This window comes from Varroa jacobsoni, unplaced genomic scaffold (genome assembly GCF_002532875.2).
Source record: "Varroa jacobsoni isolate VJ856 unplaced genomic scaffold, vjacob_1.0 scaffold_904, whole genome shotgun sequence".
NCBI classification, from domain to species: domain Eukaryota; kingdom Metazoa; phylum Arthropoda; class Arachnida; order Mesostigmata; family Varroidae; genus Varroa; species Varroa jacobsoni.
In genome coordinates, this window is record NW_019213806.1 from 1 (window position 1) to 14117 (window position 14117).

At 43.8% G+C, this 14117-nt stretch overlaps 1 protein-coding gene and 1 long non-coding RNA gene across 5 annotated transcripts in view; one reads left to right on the top strand and one right to left on the bottom strand.

Annotated features, from left to right (window-relative positions):
* Positions 1 to 1197: 1197 nt before the first annotated feature.
* LOC111264844 (homer protein homolog 3) overlaps positions 1198 to 14117 on the bottom strand; it is a 51059-nt gene continuing 38139 nt past the window's right edge. The window contains exons 1-7 of one of the 2 annotated variants that reach the window (XM_022841049.1): positions 8166 to 8641; positions 7237 to 7393; positions 5808 to 5939; positions 5273 to 5607; positions 4784 to 4914; positions 4445 to 4656; positions 1198 to 3854 (exon numbers count right to left, since the gene is read on the bottom strand). In XM_022841049.1, the coding sequence (XP_022696784.1) occupies positions 3597 to 3854; positions 4445 to 4656; positions 4784 to 4914; positions 5273 to 5607; positions 5808 to 5939; positions 7237 to 7393; positions 8166 to 8626 (1686 nt within the window). In that variant the 5' untranslated portion in view covers positions 8627 to 8641 and the 3' untranslated portion in view covers positions 1198 to 3596. Of the gene's footprint in view, positions 3855 to 4444; positions 4657 to 4783; positions 4915 to 5272; positions 5608 to 5807; positions 5940 to 7236; positions 7394 to 8165; positions 8642 to 14117 lie in introns of those variants that run through there. The other variant, XM_022841050.2, reaches the window with a different exon arrangement.
* The window catches only part of LOC147752892 (uncharacterized), a 4633-nt gene continuing 3479 nt past the window's right edge, over positions 12964 to 14117 (top strand). For all 3 annotated transcript variants that reach the window (XR_015312834.1, XR_015312835.1, XR_015312836.1), the window contains exon 1: positions 12964 to 13974. This is a non-coding gene — a long non-coding RNA (uncharacterized LOC147752892). The remainder of the gene's footprint in view (positions 13975 to 14117) is intronic.

The window sequence follows — 14117 nt, forward strand, 5'->3', positions numbered from 1 at the left end:
ATAATCATTAATTTGATTCCTTTTGTTCATTACTCTTCATTTCGTCGTGGCCTTCGCCGATTCCTACGTGTACGCGCGACACATCATACGCAATCGCGTGGGTCCCCACCGGTCTGTTCGGCTCAAGTCGAACCTTGCACTATGTTTTTACGCATTGCGACCAGCTTACAATTATTATACTTGCACCCAGATCAACCTTTGAAATTAGCAGAACGTACTAAGTTACTGTCACAGTCAGCTTAAATAGGGCTCTCCCTTCAGCTTAAGTTAGTTAATTGGCTGGCTCCGAGTTTATGCAAGCGCGCTAACTGTTTCATTTGAACGGATAACCAGGGTTACGTCGTATGAGGGGATCATGGACTACGACGATTTCCGATGGCTGAGAAGAGTTGAGTAGGATGCTATACTGAGCGGTATTCCACGGCTATTGCAGACTAGAAGAAACTTTTCGGCGGGAGTCTTTTCGGAGGTTATATTCGCGGACACGACTATTTCTCTAAGAAAGATTCTCTCTCCGCAATTGATGCCTGTGGCAAGCTAAGGATCGTACGATATTTCGAACTGAATCGATCCTCAAGGCAAGCAATGCGAGAGGAAAAACTGTTTAACACGGTTAAGTTCTTAGCTCGTTTCTTTCAACGCTTTCAAAATCGTGTTGTCTCTGTGCTGTTTCGCTTGTACGTAGTAAAGTCTAGATTAGGCGAAATTGTTCTCAAAAGAAAAACGTTTAATAGGCACTGGCGTAAGGACGGTTGCTTTTAGATACCCGCTATTTACGTTGTCACTACATGGTAATAGAATGACTTTTGCAACTAGCTGCCTGCGCTTCTCAACTACACAAAAAAATCATTACCAGCCCAATATCCAGCCTGGGCAGGGGGTTTAAACAAGTAGATGCAAATAGAACGACAGCAAGCTATCCCTATCACGGCTTCCTTTCTCGTTCACCTACCCCGTACACGGATATATACATTTATAGGAATGACAAGATTTCTACATGGATCTAAGTGTGAACGTTCTGCTCAGTTCGCTGTAATACTAATACTAACGGTTGCTACCAGGCATTTCTCTTTGTAAGTCCCACGTTATATTTTTCTCTTAGCTGAAACGTTATTTGAGCCTGAAATAAAGAGGGCTAACTCGGAGTAGCTAACTAAATCGGTCAATCTGTTTTTACGAATTACCGCAACAAACCGATATTGCGCAAATGCACCAAATACTTTATATAAATTCGCCTGCCATATATCGTCTTCGATAAGTTGTGCAACTGGACTTTACGCATTGCTTTTGGTTATAGATTCATTTTAGCTTGATGATATATAAGCATTTTAACAAGTGGTATAGTGCGTGCAGACATATGGCTTAGTGTCCTTAGAGTAACCCTAGTTTCCACAACGCTAAAACCTTTTTGTTGATCCATAACCAGTTATTAGTCGTAGTAGATAATCACAAAAACTTTGCCCTCCTTCTATGCTTGTAACGCGAAACATTGCGAAAAAATCTAACAGGTGGTGGGCGGTCGGGTATTCGAGGGGGTGGATTATTCGCCATACAGCAGTTTTGTTTTTTAACAGATATTTAATCTTGAGCTTAGATGAAACGAGGAATCTTCATCCTATAGACTACACGGAAAACTAATGCCGCTCTCAGCTCGACTTCTCGTCACTAAATCTAACCTCCTCTTTTTTCAGTTAGCTTGATTTCCCGCTAAGTCACATCTTTAGCTACTATATTGACCGCAGCTTCCCACTATTACATCGATATGGAATGGTTTACAAAGGGTTGTAGGCCACGCTACTAAAGACGTTAACCACGCTTCGATTCAACTTTACTGGAATCAGTATACGCCCTAAACTCGTCCGTTCATCGTTGTGAGATATCCCTTTTATCGAAACGGAGGGAGAGAGAGGCGGTGTATATGGATCAAAGGAGGACTTTGTCAATTGAAGCCCTAGGCGTCTATTGCTAAGCTTTAAACGCATGAGCCATTGTACACAGATGACGAACCGCAAACCGCAGGAGGTAGCAATAATAAAGACGGGAAACGATATAAAAAAGACAAGTTGAGACCGCAAGTGACTCGATGGCGTTCGGTGTTTAGCTTGATCTTGTGAATACATATTACGTTTTCCTTTTTTTTTCCATAAGCTTCCTAAGGTCATCATTCGTCTTTATGGTTGACTTCGACGGCCGATACTTCGCTGGGAGTTAGGGCCGATCGGTTTGTCGGCGTATTTTGAGTGCATCGACGTTCATCGATTCTCTGTTGTTCCTCTTACTCATTTGTTATGTTATTTCTAATGTTCGTTTTGTGGACCTCGTTCGCCTATAGTAACCCATCGTGTAAGAAGGGAGTAACGCAAAAGTGGGTTAGCAGAAGTCGCCATTTTGTCTTGTTTTTTTGTGCAGAAATCAAGAAAAGCTTCGGAAGATCTCAAGCATTTTCTCGAGTAATAAATGTTACCTATTAATCTGTAATTAACCAATTTGTTATATTTTTCATCGCTTCGTATAAAGATACCGTAACTACAGTACCCGCCTTTGTGCTTGAGTTTCGCAACAATCTTTCGTCTTTACATATCTACCTCTATTAGAAACCTATAGCACGTCACTCTTTTGCGTCACGTCGAATGTATATATATATATATACTTTATTTTGGTCACATTGGTGCGCATACCGCTTATGGTTGACATTCATCGCTGGTTTACTTATACATAATATATAAATATATTCATATCTATATTTATTTCATGTATTAGACGGCGTGACGTCCATGTTCACGCTCACACTCAGGCACTGCATGTGCAAGTTATTACACTATTATTAACAGCGAAATAAACCTCCTTCTGTTTGCGTTTTTATACGAAATGCTGAAAATTGTATGCAGTTTCAACCAATTCAAGAGGAATGAGAGCTCTAGCAGGCGACAACGACACATCGGGGTTGTTATGCTCTATAATTTCGTCTGCTTCATTGAAGCGCGGGCAAGATGTGCTTGTCCCTGTAAATATATCCGTATCCTTGCTTTGTCAGTCATTCGGTCTAACTAATCCATCAATACTTTCTTATTTGTTTACGCTTTTATTTTTTGACCCTCTCCTTTTGACTTCAGTGGTTGAGCAAGTACAATGAACGATAGAGCTCGCAGCAACACATTATGTGGACAGGTCATCCTTAAATGTTAACGATACCATCCTTGTTTCAGCATATATTGTACATATTGGATTCATGTTGTAAGGAGTTACGCACGTTTCGGTATTGGTTGCAATTCCAGATCATTTGCAGCAAACGTTAGTTAGCATTTGTTACCTTCACTATTGGTATGTTATTATCGGTGATGAGGATGATCTTTTCTCCGTGCACTTTTTGCCATTCCATCGCATTCTCACCATCAGAGTTAATTTATAATTATTCGTCGTGTCTATTTAAGGAGCACCTCATGACTGGAATAATGTTGTGGGGGATGCTGCCCTTGACCAAAGAGCGTCCCAGTTAGCCCTGCTTGTACCTGAGCCAGCATCGAAGGCAATGGTACAGGCAGATCGGGGGACGCCCTAAAACCGGTTGACCAGGGCGACCCTGGTAAAGCCGGGCCTCAGGATGGCCCAGCCGTCGAATCCGTACTGGTCGTTTGCGGGGGTGGTGGTGGAGCGAAAACCAATGCTGCAAGCTCGGTCTGCAAATCACGCAGTTCCGAGACTTTACTCTCGAGTCGAGCGCTCAACTGTTCGAGGGCAGGCTGGCGGGCTGAGACGCCAGGTGTCGCCGCGCCAGACGACCGTAACTGAGCGTCGAGCTGTTCCTGCATCCGGGAGACGGATATTCGTAAACTGTCGTTTTCGGCCAACAATGCCTAATGAGTAAAGGGGAAAAATTTTGACAATAATAAGCTCATAAGTTAGTACAAAAGAGTATGACCTCGTGAAAGCGCAGTAATGATGAGTCTGTCTACTAAATTTACGGAGACGTGGTGTGACCCAACTGCGAAACCGGACGTTAGAGGCGGCCATTAAGGCTGAGGCAATTAAGGTAGTAGAACCAAACGTAAAATACTTTTTTTTTTTATGATTAAAAAATAGGGGCGTTAGAGAATTTCTTGGAAAGGCAGACTAAAGCCAGTGAAAGGAGATAATTGCAGATAAAATAGGTAATTGAAATTTTTGGAAGTGTAAAGGTGCATTGTTCAGCGTATCTGTTTTCATTTGAGTAGTATTTTTGTATCCAACTGGGCAGGATCTGTGTGTTTCGTTGGCGTCCTATGCGATGTTGATATAACGTGGCATTATTACCTAGAATTTTCTTCAAATATAATATAATGACCGAATTTATTAAGTATTAGTTTTGCACATAGACTCTATTTGAATTAAGGAGAGGAATTGATGCTTTTAAACGACTGTCTCTTTCTGCTTGAAACTTTAGCAGGACAGAAAGACGCCTACTAACTTTGTGTCGCTCGTTTTGGTGTTGGCCGGATCCCGTTTGTACAGCCGCCCGAAGAGTTTCGATTGCTTTTTCCTTTTGACGAAGTTCGGCATCAAGACCTTCGTTACGTTGCCGAAGTACAGCCAATTCCCTGCCGAGCTCCGTGAGCGCTTCTTGATTTCCGTGAGACGCCTCAATTTCCAACTCTCTACACCGCATCTTCGTATTCTCATCTGAAGCAATCCGATTGCGAAAAAAAAACGGCGATGCGGCATTTGCAGTCTTCATTACGTTAAGTATATTGAATACGTTTAGATATACAAACGTGTAGTTCTTAGATGCATTGGTTGCCCTTCTCACCTTTAAGGGCGTGCAACTGACGTTTCCATTCCTCAACGTTTGCGGTGCTCTCCTGAAGAGCGCCTGTTAGTCGAGCGTTATTATTTTTTAGCGTCTGCAGCTCCACCTCCCACTTTTTGGCATTTGCCGAACTGAGCAGACACATTTCAACAAGAGATTCATTTACACCACGTTAGTATTATCTGAAGCAATGCACCTAACTTAAGGACGGTTCAAGAAATATGGCCGGTTGTTCTGTCGCAAATTCTATTCCACACGATGTAATACGCATTATTTATGATACTCGGCATATATATATGCCGAGATAGTAAATTACTGTATAGTTTATTAAAAATCCATACTTTGTATAAAGTACAGATTTATCGCATGCAATTTTTTTTGGCAGTAAAGAAGGGATAGGTTAACAAAAGCTTTTGCTAAAGAATGGTGCGCTAGAAGCCATTTAATGATGTTCTCGTTGCGGTTCTATGAATGACTGTATACGCGTACCTTTGTGCCAGAGCAAGTTTGAGCCTATCGTTTTCGTATCGAAGTTGCGCTTCAACCGTAGACTGTGGTAGCTGATTAGCTGGTTGTGCCCCTTGGCCCCCCTGGCCAGCCTTATGCTTTGGGCTGTCCTCGGCGAGGCCACCAGTATCAAGGGTTGCCGCGAGTGCCACACTAGGATGTCCTGGATGGCCTTGAACGTTGGTTTGAGCGGCGCGAACAAGTGTTGAGCTCGGCGATCCCTCGTTGCCCGACGCACCGCCATTTGCTGCACCTTTCTGAACTTGAGGGTGACCCACTCGAGTTTTTTCCTTCACTTCCTGGAATTTTTCGATAAACTGCGCCACAAAATAATATTGTCGCTATAATAACGCTTTTACGCTGATGCACAAAACGTGAGTGATGCTCATCATTGAATTATAGGGGCGAGAAGAGGGAAAAGGCGCAATAAAGTAGACATTTTAAAGTTTAGGTTAATGATATGATCCTTCCAGTAATCGGCCAGTATGCCCCCAACATGAAGTGGATGTTATCTTACCTGATTGAGATCTGGTTCTGTCTGGAAACCAAGCCCGTAGACCGTGTTGGCTCGAATGTCCGACCACTGGCCAAACTTTTGTGAGGTTTTGGTGAATGTCATTGAAGGTGTGATCGTCGAGTTAATTACCGCCTATTATTGGCAAAAAAACAACGTACTATAATATCACGGAGTTGTGCCTATATCTATGATGAACTCAAACGCCGCCGTGGGTTCATCCACTGCGATTTTGAGCTTGGCAGCTCCAAATGGCTTAGTCACGATAACACTTGGTGCATCTATATAGCGTAGTTTAACAAAGTTAGTTTCGTTTACGGACACTTCCAATGACCAGAGTGTACTTCTTGCTGTCAATAAGTGAGGCAGACATATAAGGGTTCCGATATAGTTGAGTTGCCGAAGTTAATTATTGCGATTTGTTACTGTTGAAGCCCATTACTCTTTGAGTTACATCAAACAAACTTGGACTGCTACATCTATAGCAGTATTCAAGTCTTGGATTGCGGGGGCAAATGTTTTAATCTAAAAGGCAGCACTCAATATCATTTAGAGCGCCATAGACTTAGCCAAACTTGTCGACGTTTCCTATGATGTTCGTCGCACTTTGATACAGTCTCGTATTATATAGGTAGAGCTTTGGGCTTTAAGGAAGCAAACAAGTCGTGTTTCTGACCTTCCTGCGCTTTTTCTGCTTAATGGGAGCCATAACATTGGCTCGATCGATTACAAATAGTGATACCAGTCAAAAAGCTACAGAACTCCTAAAATAGAATAACTAGCCATGGCTAGCTCATTTCAACCAGCGAGCAATTACGGCAAAGGTTCGACTTGAAACATAGAGCTAACTAAGGAAATTTGTACTTGTTAAAGACAACTTTTAGAGAAGTCACAAGACCTCAAAGTGGAAATTGTAGTGAAAGGGGTATATATGAAAAGGAAACAACACTTTTCTATTCTGACGACTTTGATCTCGCTGATTATTTATCCATTAGTGAGTCATATAGTTAAATGCAAGCAGTGACTGGGTTCGTACTGCCGTACGGGTGCCGAACGCCGACTCGCTATTTCTTGTGCCCAACAAGCTCTTCGTAAAATGCTGCAGTTCCCAATAGAGAAGCTAAGGACGGAGTCATGGCAAGAAGTAAAAACAAAAAGAAATTTATGGGATTGTGGGCCCGTCACAAGTCACTGGCTTATTGAAACGTTGCGACCTCTCAGTGAACTGAAGAATAAAGTTTAGTAACTTAAGGCACAGTATTGCAAACGATATGCGCGTCTAGCTAGCTCCGAAAAGTGTCGAACAGAACCGAGTAAAAAGCGTTTGGTTCAAATTGGCTAACACACTAGGCATTTAAATGTATTTTTATTTTGTGTCTATGTTTTTTTTGATGAATTACAGTGAATTAGTTAATGACAGCTAAGCGCGTACCTTGGTGCCCTCAACTGAAATAATTCGGTAAAGGTTGCGAGAGGCGTCAAAGAAGAACGAAACAGCCACGGCATGGCTAGAGGCTGGAATCCACGAGCGTTTCGTCTTCGGATCAATGTGGAACACATGCGCCTTCGTCGAAAACATAGGCTGTTCCCTGTAAATAATCAGAGTGAATCGAATACACTGAAACTTCCCTAGTGATGACAAGGACCTATTGATACATTGTCATAGCGTTTGCAGTAATTTGTTCATACACCTAAAAATGTACTATATTAATGATCGGTGAAGAAGAGTTCGTAATGGTGTATCCAGATATATATTTATAAAGTGAAATATCTTTTCATTTTACACCTGTTAGATATATATATATATATATATATATACGACTATACTTAATCTTAACAAAGCTGGTTAGCAATAGATCATTGGACCTGTGTAACGAGCTCTATTTAAAAACAGGCACACTAGAGTGGTGCACATTAGTAGTAAGATGTAGAAACACTTGTTGGAAAAAATATTCAGAACGTGGAATCTTTATCGCATCAATAATCCTACATGCCTACGATGATATCAATGGTAACTAAATCGTTCGTATTTCATTAAAATACAAACTATTATGTCTCTTATAAAATATCTTGAGCGGATATACCAATCGTATTTGGTGAAGGCGTCATACACGTAAAGGCAAGCAACCCCAGTCATTGAATTGTGACTATTATAAAATCTTAGAAACCTCGAAGGCTATTGTTTCATTGGATGTTATTTTATTATCACACTAGTAGTGTCGCCATTGTCCAACGTTATGTTTGCTTTCACAAAGTCTGACCGTATTTTTAGGTGGCTCACGCAAGTCGAACAGATATTGCCATATCTATCTCATCTATGTTGTATTTTAATATTGTATATTATCGCATATGTGCGTATACCTCGACCGAACAGCTAAAAGCGGCGAGACGGCTTTCGCCAGTGGCCCAAGGGCTTCCACAATTTCTCTTCGATTCGCATCCTCCTCGCTTACGCTCTCGAACGAGTCCATGTCGGAGTCTCTGATGAAGTCTTTTGTCTCCAGCTTCCACGGCTGAGGCTGATTAACCCCCCGTTTCACTGGATGCTTTGCGGTGTCTACACGATTCGCCGATGTTGAAATCGTTCTATCTCTGATTCGTTCTCGGAGCCTACGATCCTCTAAGGAATTCACCGTTCGTAGAAGCACGTGCGGGTTCCGTAAAATTGTGCTGTCACACGCACTGCTGCCACCGATGCTCTGTGCCTTGTGACGAGTGTATGGAAGTGCTGAATCAGTCTCCTTCATGTTAGCCCCCAAAAGCAACAATGTCTTTGGCGTTGTAGACTTTGAAATGTCTCGGTACGCTTGCAGAGTGGCCATGGTTGACGGTGAGGTCAACGTTCTTATTGAAAAATATTTACGTCGATTAGATTATTACATGACTTCGATGCCGTCGGCGGACAGACAACGGCGCCACCATCGGCATACGTTTTTAAGAGTTCCTCTTTGTTCACTTGTTCTTCAATTGACACCAGATTCTGATAGCATGCAAGTGGCATGCGCAGCGTCGAACGAGGTTTTTACAGTATCATTATTATAGAATTATACGTATTAGACGAGCTTTTGGTTCCGTTTGTTCCGTTTTCCCTAAACGTCACGCATGTTCTATTATCCTTAGCCGAAGTTGACTCCTACACGCTACCTTTTGCGTATACCGCCCTCGCTAACACTTCCAGTAATAGCTATTTCTGCGGTTCTTTTCTCCCGGACGAGATCGTTTCTAGGTTGTCGATTCGTCTACCCTCATATCGGTTCAGCTTTTGTCCATCCTGTGTAGCCTGTTCAGGGGCTCTCCCGTGATAGGTATCGTTGTAACGTATTATGGAGGGTCTCTAACACCTCAAACCCCTCTGCGCTAAGGGCTCCCTTTTAAGTCCGGCGACGTCTCTTCCTTGTCTGGCCGCTTGCCCCTAACGATTAAACCTTTGCCCTTCTTATTACATCGCGGCGAAGCGACCGGCACAAATTCGCCAGAGTTACTGACAATTCTCTGCAATTGTTCTGTCCTCGATTCCCACTTGTGCGGTTTTACTTTCGAGCTACTAGAACATGTCAGTACACGCGATTGAAATCTGGACAAGCGGTTAACTACACAGTGGAAAGTAAGGACATGACAGATGGCTCTAAATGGGACGTCGAAAAAAACAACGTTTTTGTCATATCTTCTCTCTCTCTCTCTCTCTGTGTTTTGGCCTATTTAGGGTGTCCTATGGCCCGGAAAGCAGCCGCCCCTTTGAGGAGCGAGCAAACAAATAATAACGGCGTCTCTTTTGCTTCGACTCTTCGTACGCGCTGAGGCTCCGGCGGCTACTGCCGCTGTTAGGACCTTTCGTTCCTATTTGTATCCCCCTGCGAGCACCGTTTACAATACGGGAGAGTTTTAGGTAGCTGCTCCCTTGTTTATCAGATTTACAGGAAACACTGCGTAATGGCTAAACGGAATGTCAAAGTGAACTACAAAGAGCGAGAGATAGCATCACAGGGGAGAAGCAAGTATGTCGGGATGTAGGTTAGGCCACGATGCTAATCTTCATGCGTATGTTGGTATCAGTGCAAATATATGAACGAATCGCTCGAAGGCTGGCGGCATCAACAGCAGGAACACGAGGAGCCAAAGAGCCCGACTAACCCGAGAGCCTGAACCGAGGACCTAAATTTGAGCCGGCGGACACGCAGTACGCAGTGCGATTTAAGACCAACGCATGTGGGTGAAATAACGACACTCCAGGAGTCCTCGCAGTCTCTGCAAGTACCGGTAGAAAAGGGTTACTTTGCCACTTGATGTTGAGGGTGTCGATGGGTAAAGGTTTGAAACTGAGCAAGGGAGTGGCCCAGGCAGTTTGTGGAACCTAGTTTTGTTGTTGGAACTGGTTATAGCAGAAAATGTGCATTTGATCTTTTTCTACAAGTCAGTGCAAACAATTTTGCGACAAATCATATTTGCTTTTCTTGTGTTTTTCTGTTATTTAAAATAACGGAATACCACCACACCAGCCTAATTGACGATATCGCTTTAGGGGTTCGTTTGTGGCCAAAGGTTGAGTGCTACTCTTCGTCAGTAGCTCCAGCATTAGCAGTCCTTCACATGCATAGAAGTCCATAACAATTATCACCGTCGAAATATATGAAAGAACCTCGCAAGTCAACCAAGGTTCTCATTGAGGAAAGATATTCCCCCACTCAGATGCTTTCCTTAGACAAAAGCTATACAGATAACCATGCTTTGTGTTGATATATCCGCAATCAGGGAAAGTACACGTTCGTACTACCAGTTGTGGCTGTACAAAATCACGATTTCGTTATCCGCATCGAGCGTATCGGAGTTCAAAGGCCCAGGGTCCGACTTAGACAGAGACCTTCACCTGGCGACCAAACACGTTCACTTTCGCCGAAAGCCATCCATAATCAGTACGCGGAGGTACTCGGGAAGTTTCTCAGTCAACGTTTGTTGTTTGTCTCTGCTTTTTTGTTCAACAATTATAGATATAGTTCACTCGTATGAAAAAACACACTGCTATACACAGATCGCAAAATGAGGATCGTCACAAAAGAATCGTGCCCAAAACTCTTGATTATATCCAACAACGGGCCAACAAACACTGGTTTAATGCATCCTCTTACGACCTTCCATTCGTTATCCGTTAATTACTACAGTTTTTACGATTTGCTGTCCTTCGCTATTCGACCATTGCAGAGTTCTAGGTCGTGTTTATTTTTCTTTTCTCTGGGCTAAACCTCACGGCAAATTTAACACGACCCCAATTCCTTGGACTTTCAATAGCCGAAAAGTTACGTGCGACAGGTTAAGCTCGGACGGATCAAACGCTCGATCGTCGTCTAGAATTCCAGCTGACTCAATCGTTCGCTTACCATCAGGGGTTACCACGGTACCTAGCCGTACGCAGCGCTTCGCCTAGAGTGTTACAGACTAGCTAGTTTCTCAAGAAAAGCGGTAGGCGGTAGTGAAGGCTCAAGGTAAAAGAACTACTTCATTAGCAGCATTGCAGGCTCCATAGCAGGAGAAATTGTTGTGCCCGTTGTGTCCTATAGTTGGAGACAGAGTTGTCTGTTCCTAACATTGCTCAGCCAAATTACTGTAAGCAACGGTATATTACATGAGATTAGCGTCAGAAGTAAGGCGTCGCTGTCTCGATACTACTAAGCAACAAAACGACAACAGCTGTGGAGGTAGTAACGGTTTGTTAACACTGGCTCCATGGAATCGCTGCGGCGAGGCATAGCGGTTACGCATATAAAGCCAGACTGAACGGAACTAAGCCGGGTGGAGGGGCCCCATGAACCTAGCTTTAACATGAAAAATCTGGCTGCTTGCATTTGTTCTATGGTGTTGGTGGTAACTGACGAAGCAGCCGGAATATAGCTGGTATTCTTCCTCTTCCCCAAGAATGATATCGACAAAATGGAGACAGCCAGTTTTATTTGCTGCCAATAGTGTGAGTTCTGTCAACAGAAAATTGTGACTCCTGGAAACTACTAGCCACACAGAACAATAGCTAGTTTAACGCAGTACAGCAGCGTGCCGTCTTGCGTGATTCTAATGCCGCCACTGCTCCTAGGGCTGTTGTTGATGTTGTTTTTATTGTGGTAGCTGTCGCTGTCATTGTTTAAAATGTCGTGGGTAACGAGGATGGGCGCTGTTGGTGGTTGAGTCGGTTTGTTGCGACGGGCTATATATATCACCGGTCTAGGTGACGTTCGTAGAATTATCAAACTTCTCACTAGTGTTCGATACTGACGGTAAGGATCATATTAGTCTTTGGCCATTGGATACAAGATGTCAGCACTAGCTAAGATGTGCGCTGACTACACTTCTTGTTTCTTCCTGTCATTGACGATGGGCATAGTTCGTGGGATTGTATCGGGACCTTACTGTTGTTGCTATTGTTATTGTTGTTGCCATAAATAGCCCAATAATGACGACCATGACTGGTCGCAGAGACGCATAAAGACACAATATGCAAGTATATGATGCTGCTTGGCTGAGTCTCAGTCAGCATGCGTATATGTCGGCTCGGCAGAGAGAGACCCAAACAGAGGCCTCTGCCAGAGCCAGGGCCACATCTAGGGGATAGGAGTCCGGGACCGAGTGGAAGTACGTCGTTTGCAGGTGTTTGTTAGATTTGGTGCTATATCGTGGGTAAGCCGTCGATAATTGTGGACCAGATACCTGTATCTATGTATTCAGGAGTTTGGATTAACCGTGCCTGCTATGATATGACGAAAAGGGTATCGATGCTAAAAACAAATACGATTGCCCAGACCCATATGCGGACGGTTACTCCCTTCGTGTAAGTGTCTTGCTTTGCTATGGGATCCGAACTAAGAGAAACGTGCCATCAATCGCCGCCAATAAGTAGCAGCGGGGTTCCCAGAGACGGCTTTCTGAACGTCGTCCGACGTGTCTACAAACGCAAATATTGATCGAGGCGATCGCTGACAACAGCGACAAAAATAACAAAAAACAGTCATGTTCATGACAAGACCGCCTCGCTTGTGTTGGTCCCTTTGATGCTTGACTTTTGTCGGTCCTGCTTGACATTTGTCGGTTCCATACCATGTAGGCCTGTCATACCGTAGATGCTTGGTTTGTGTCTGATCACCCATCTTATTTTGCAGCAAGGAATAGCGCGCTCTACCTGTGCAGTCAAATGAACACCATAGCCAGCCAGTTGGTTGGACAGAAAGGAAAACCAGGTATTGCGGTGAGCACATGGGACCCAACGCAGCTGAATGGAGATGGAGTTGGCACATCACCTCCATCAAGCGACTGGTGCGTATAGGAAAAATGGCTAGGTCTTGTCGGTTCAGTTGAGCTAGCCAGCAATAACTAGCCTAATCGAATGAATGGATCGAAATGAGGCAGACTCAGCTGGACTGCTTAACCTAACTGCCCGCAGAGGGCAGAATAGGCAAACAGCGGCAGAAAAAGAGCCATGACGATGCGCGTGTAGCAACAGAAATCAGCTAGGACTCAGCTGTCAGCTACTGAGATTCTCCTGGCTACTTGGGTATGTGAACAGACGTGCGTCGGCATAATGCCATTAGTGCGGTCGCACTACACCAACCGCGCCGTGCAGACATCAATGCAGGTTCATGATCGTCGATTTGACCCAGTCAGTTAGTCAATGAGTTTTCGCAATATATAAAAGAGAACGTTGTGTGCGGAATGGTGATGGCCGTCTAAATACTGGTAGGGACCTCATATTAACCATCCTTGGCTAAACAGACGACCCATTATGACATATCCCAAGAGCCTTGCTAAGTCGAAATGTCTCCTTCCCTACGTTCTCGCAGGGGGCATAATTCTAGGTACGGCCTTCTTGATTGAAATAGGTCAAAAATGGTAGGAAACGATGAAATGAAGTTGGCGGTGCTGGGTTGGACCGATGACTACTATGACCCTCCCGTTTGGAAGACTGAGGCTTTAGCGGTCGATAGGCGGAAAAAGAGAGGGTTGTCTAGGCAGCTTACGTGACTAATGCCTTTATATAGGTGTTGACAAAGATATCTCTACAGATCATGGCATACGGAACCGTTTCTTCGAAGAGACGACGATGGAGCTGTTGCAATCAGCCTTCACAATGTCATTCGGCGGCATTATAGTGACTGATCAAATTCAGACAGCATCAACACAGTTATGGAAGACGGTAAGTCGTTAAGTAGAATACAAGTTTTACGTTAGACAAAAGGTCGAGACAGCTTATTTCTTGTCACGCTCAATTTATCGGTTTGTCCACCAACACAAAAGTGAACACCAGAAGGTTAGACCTCCCAAGTAATACCAAATGGC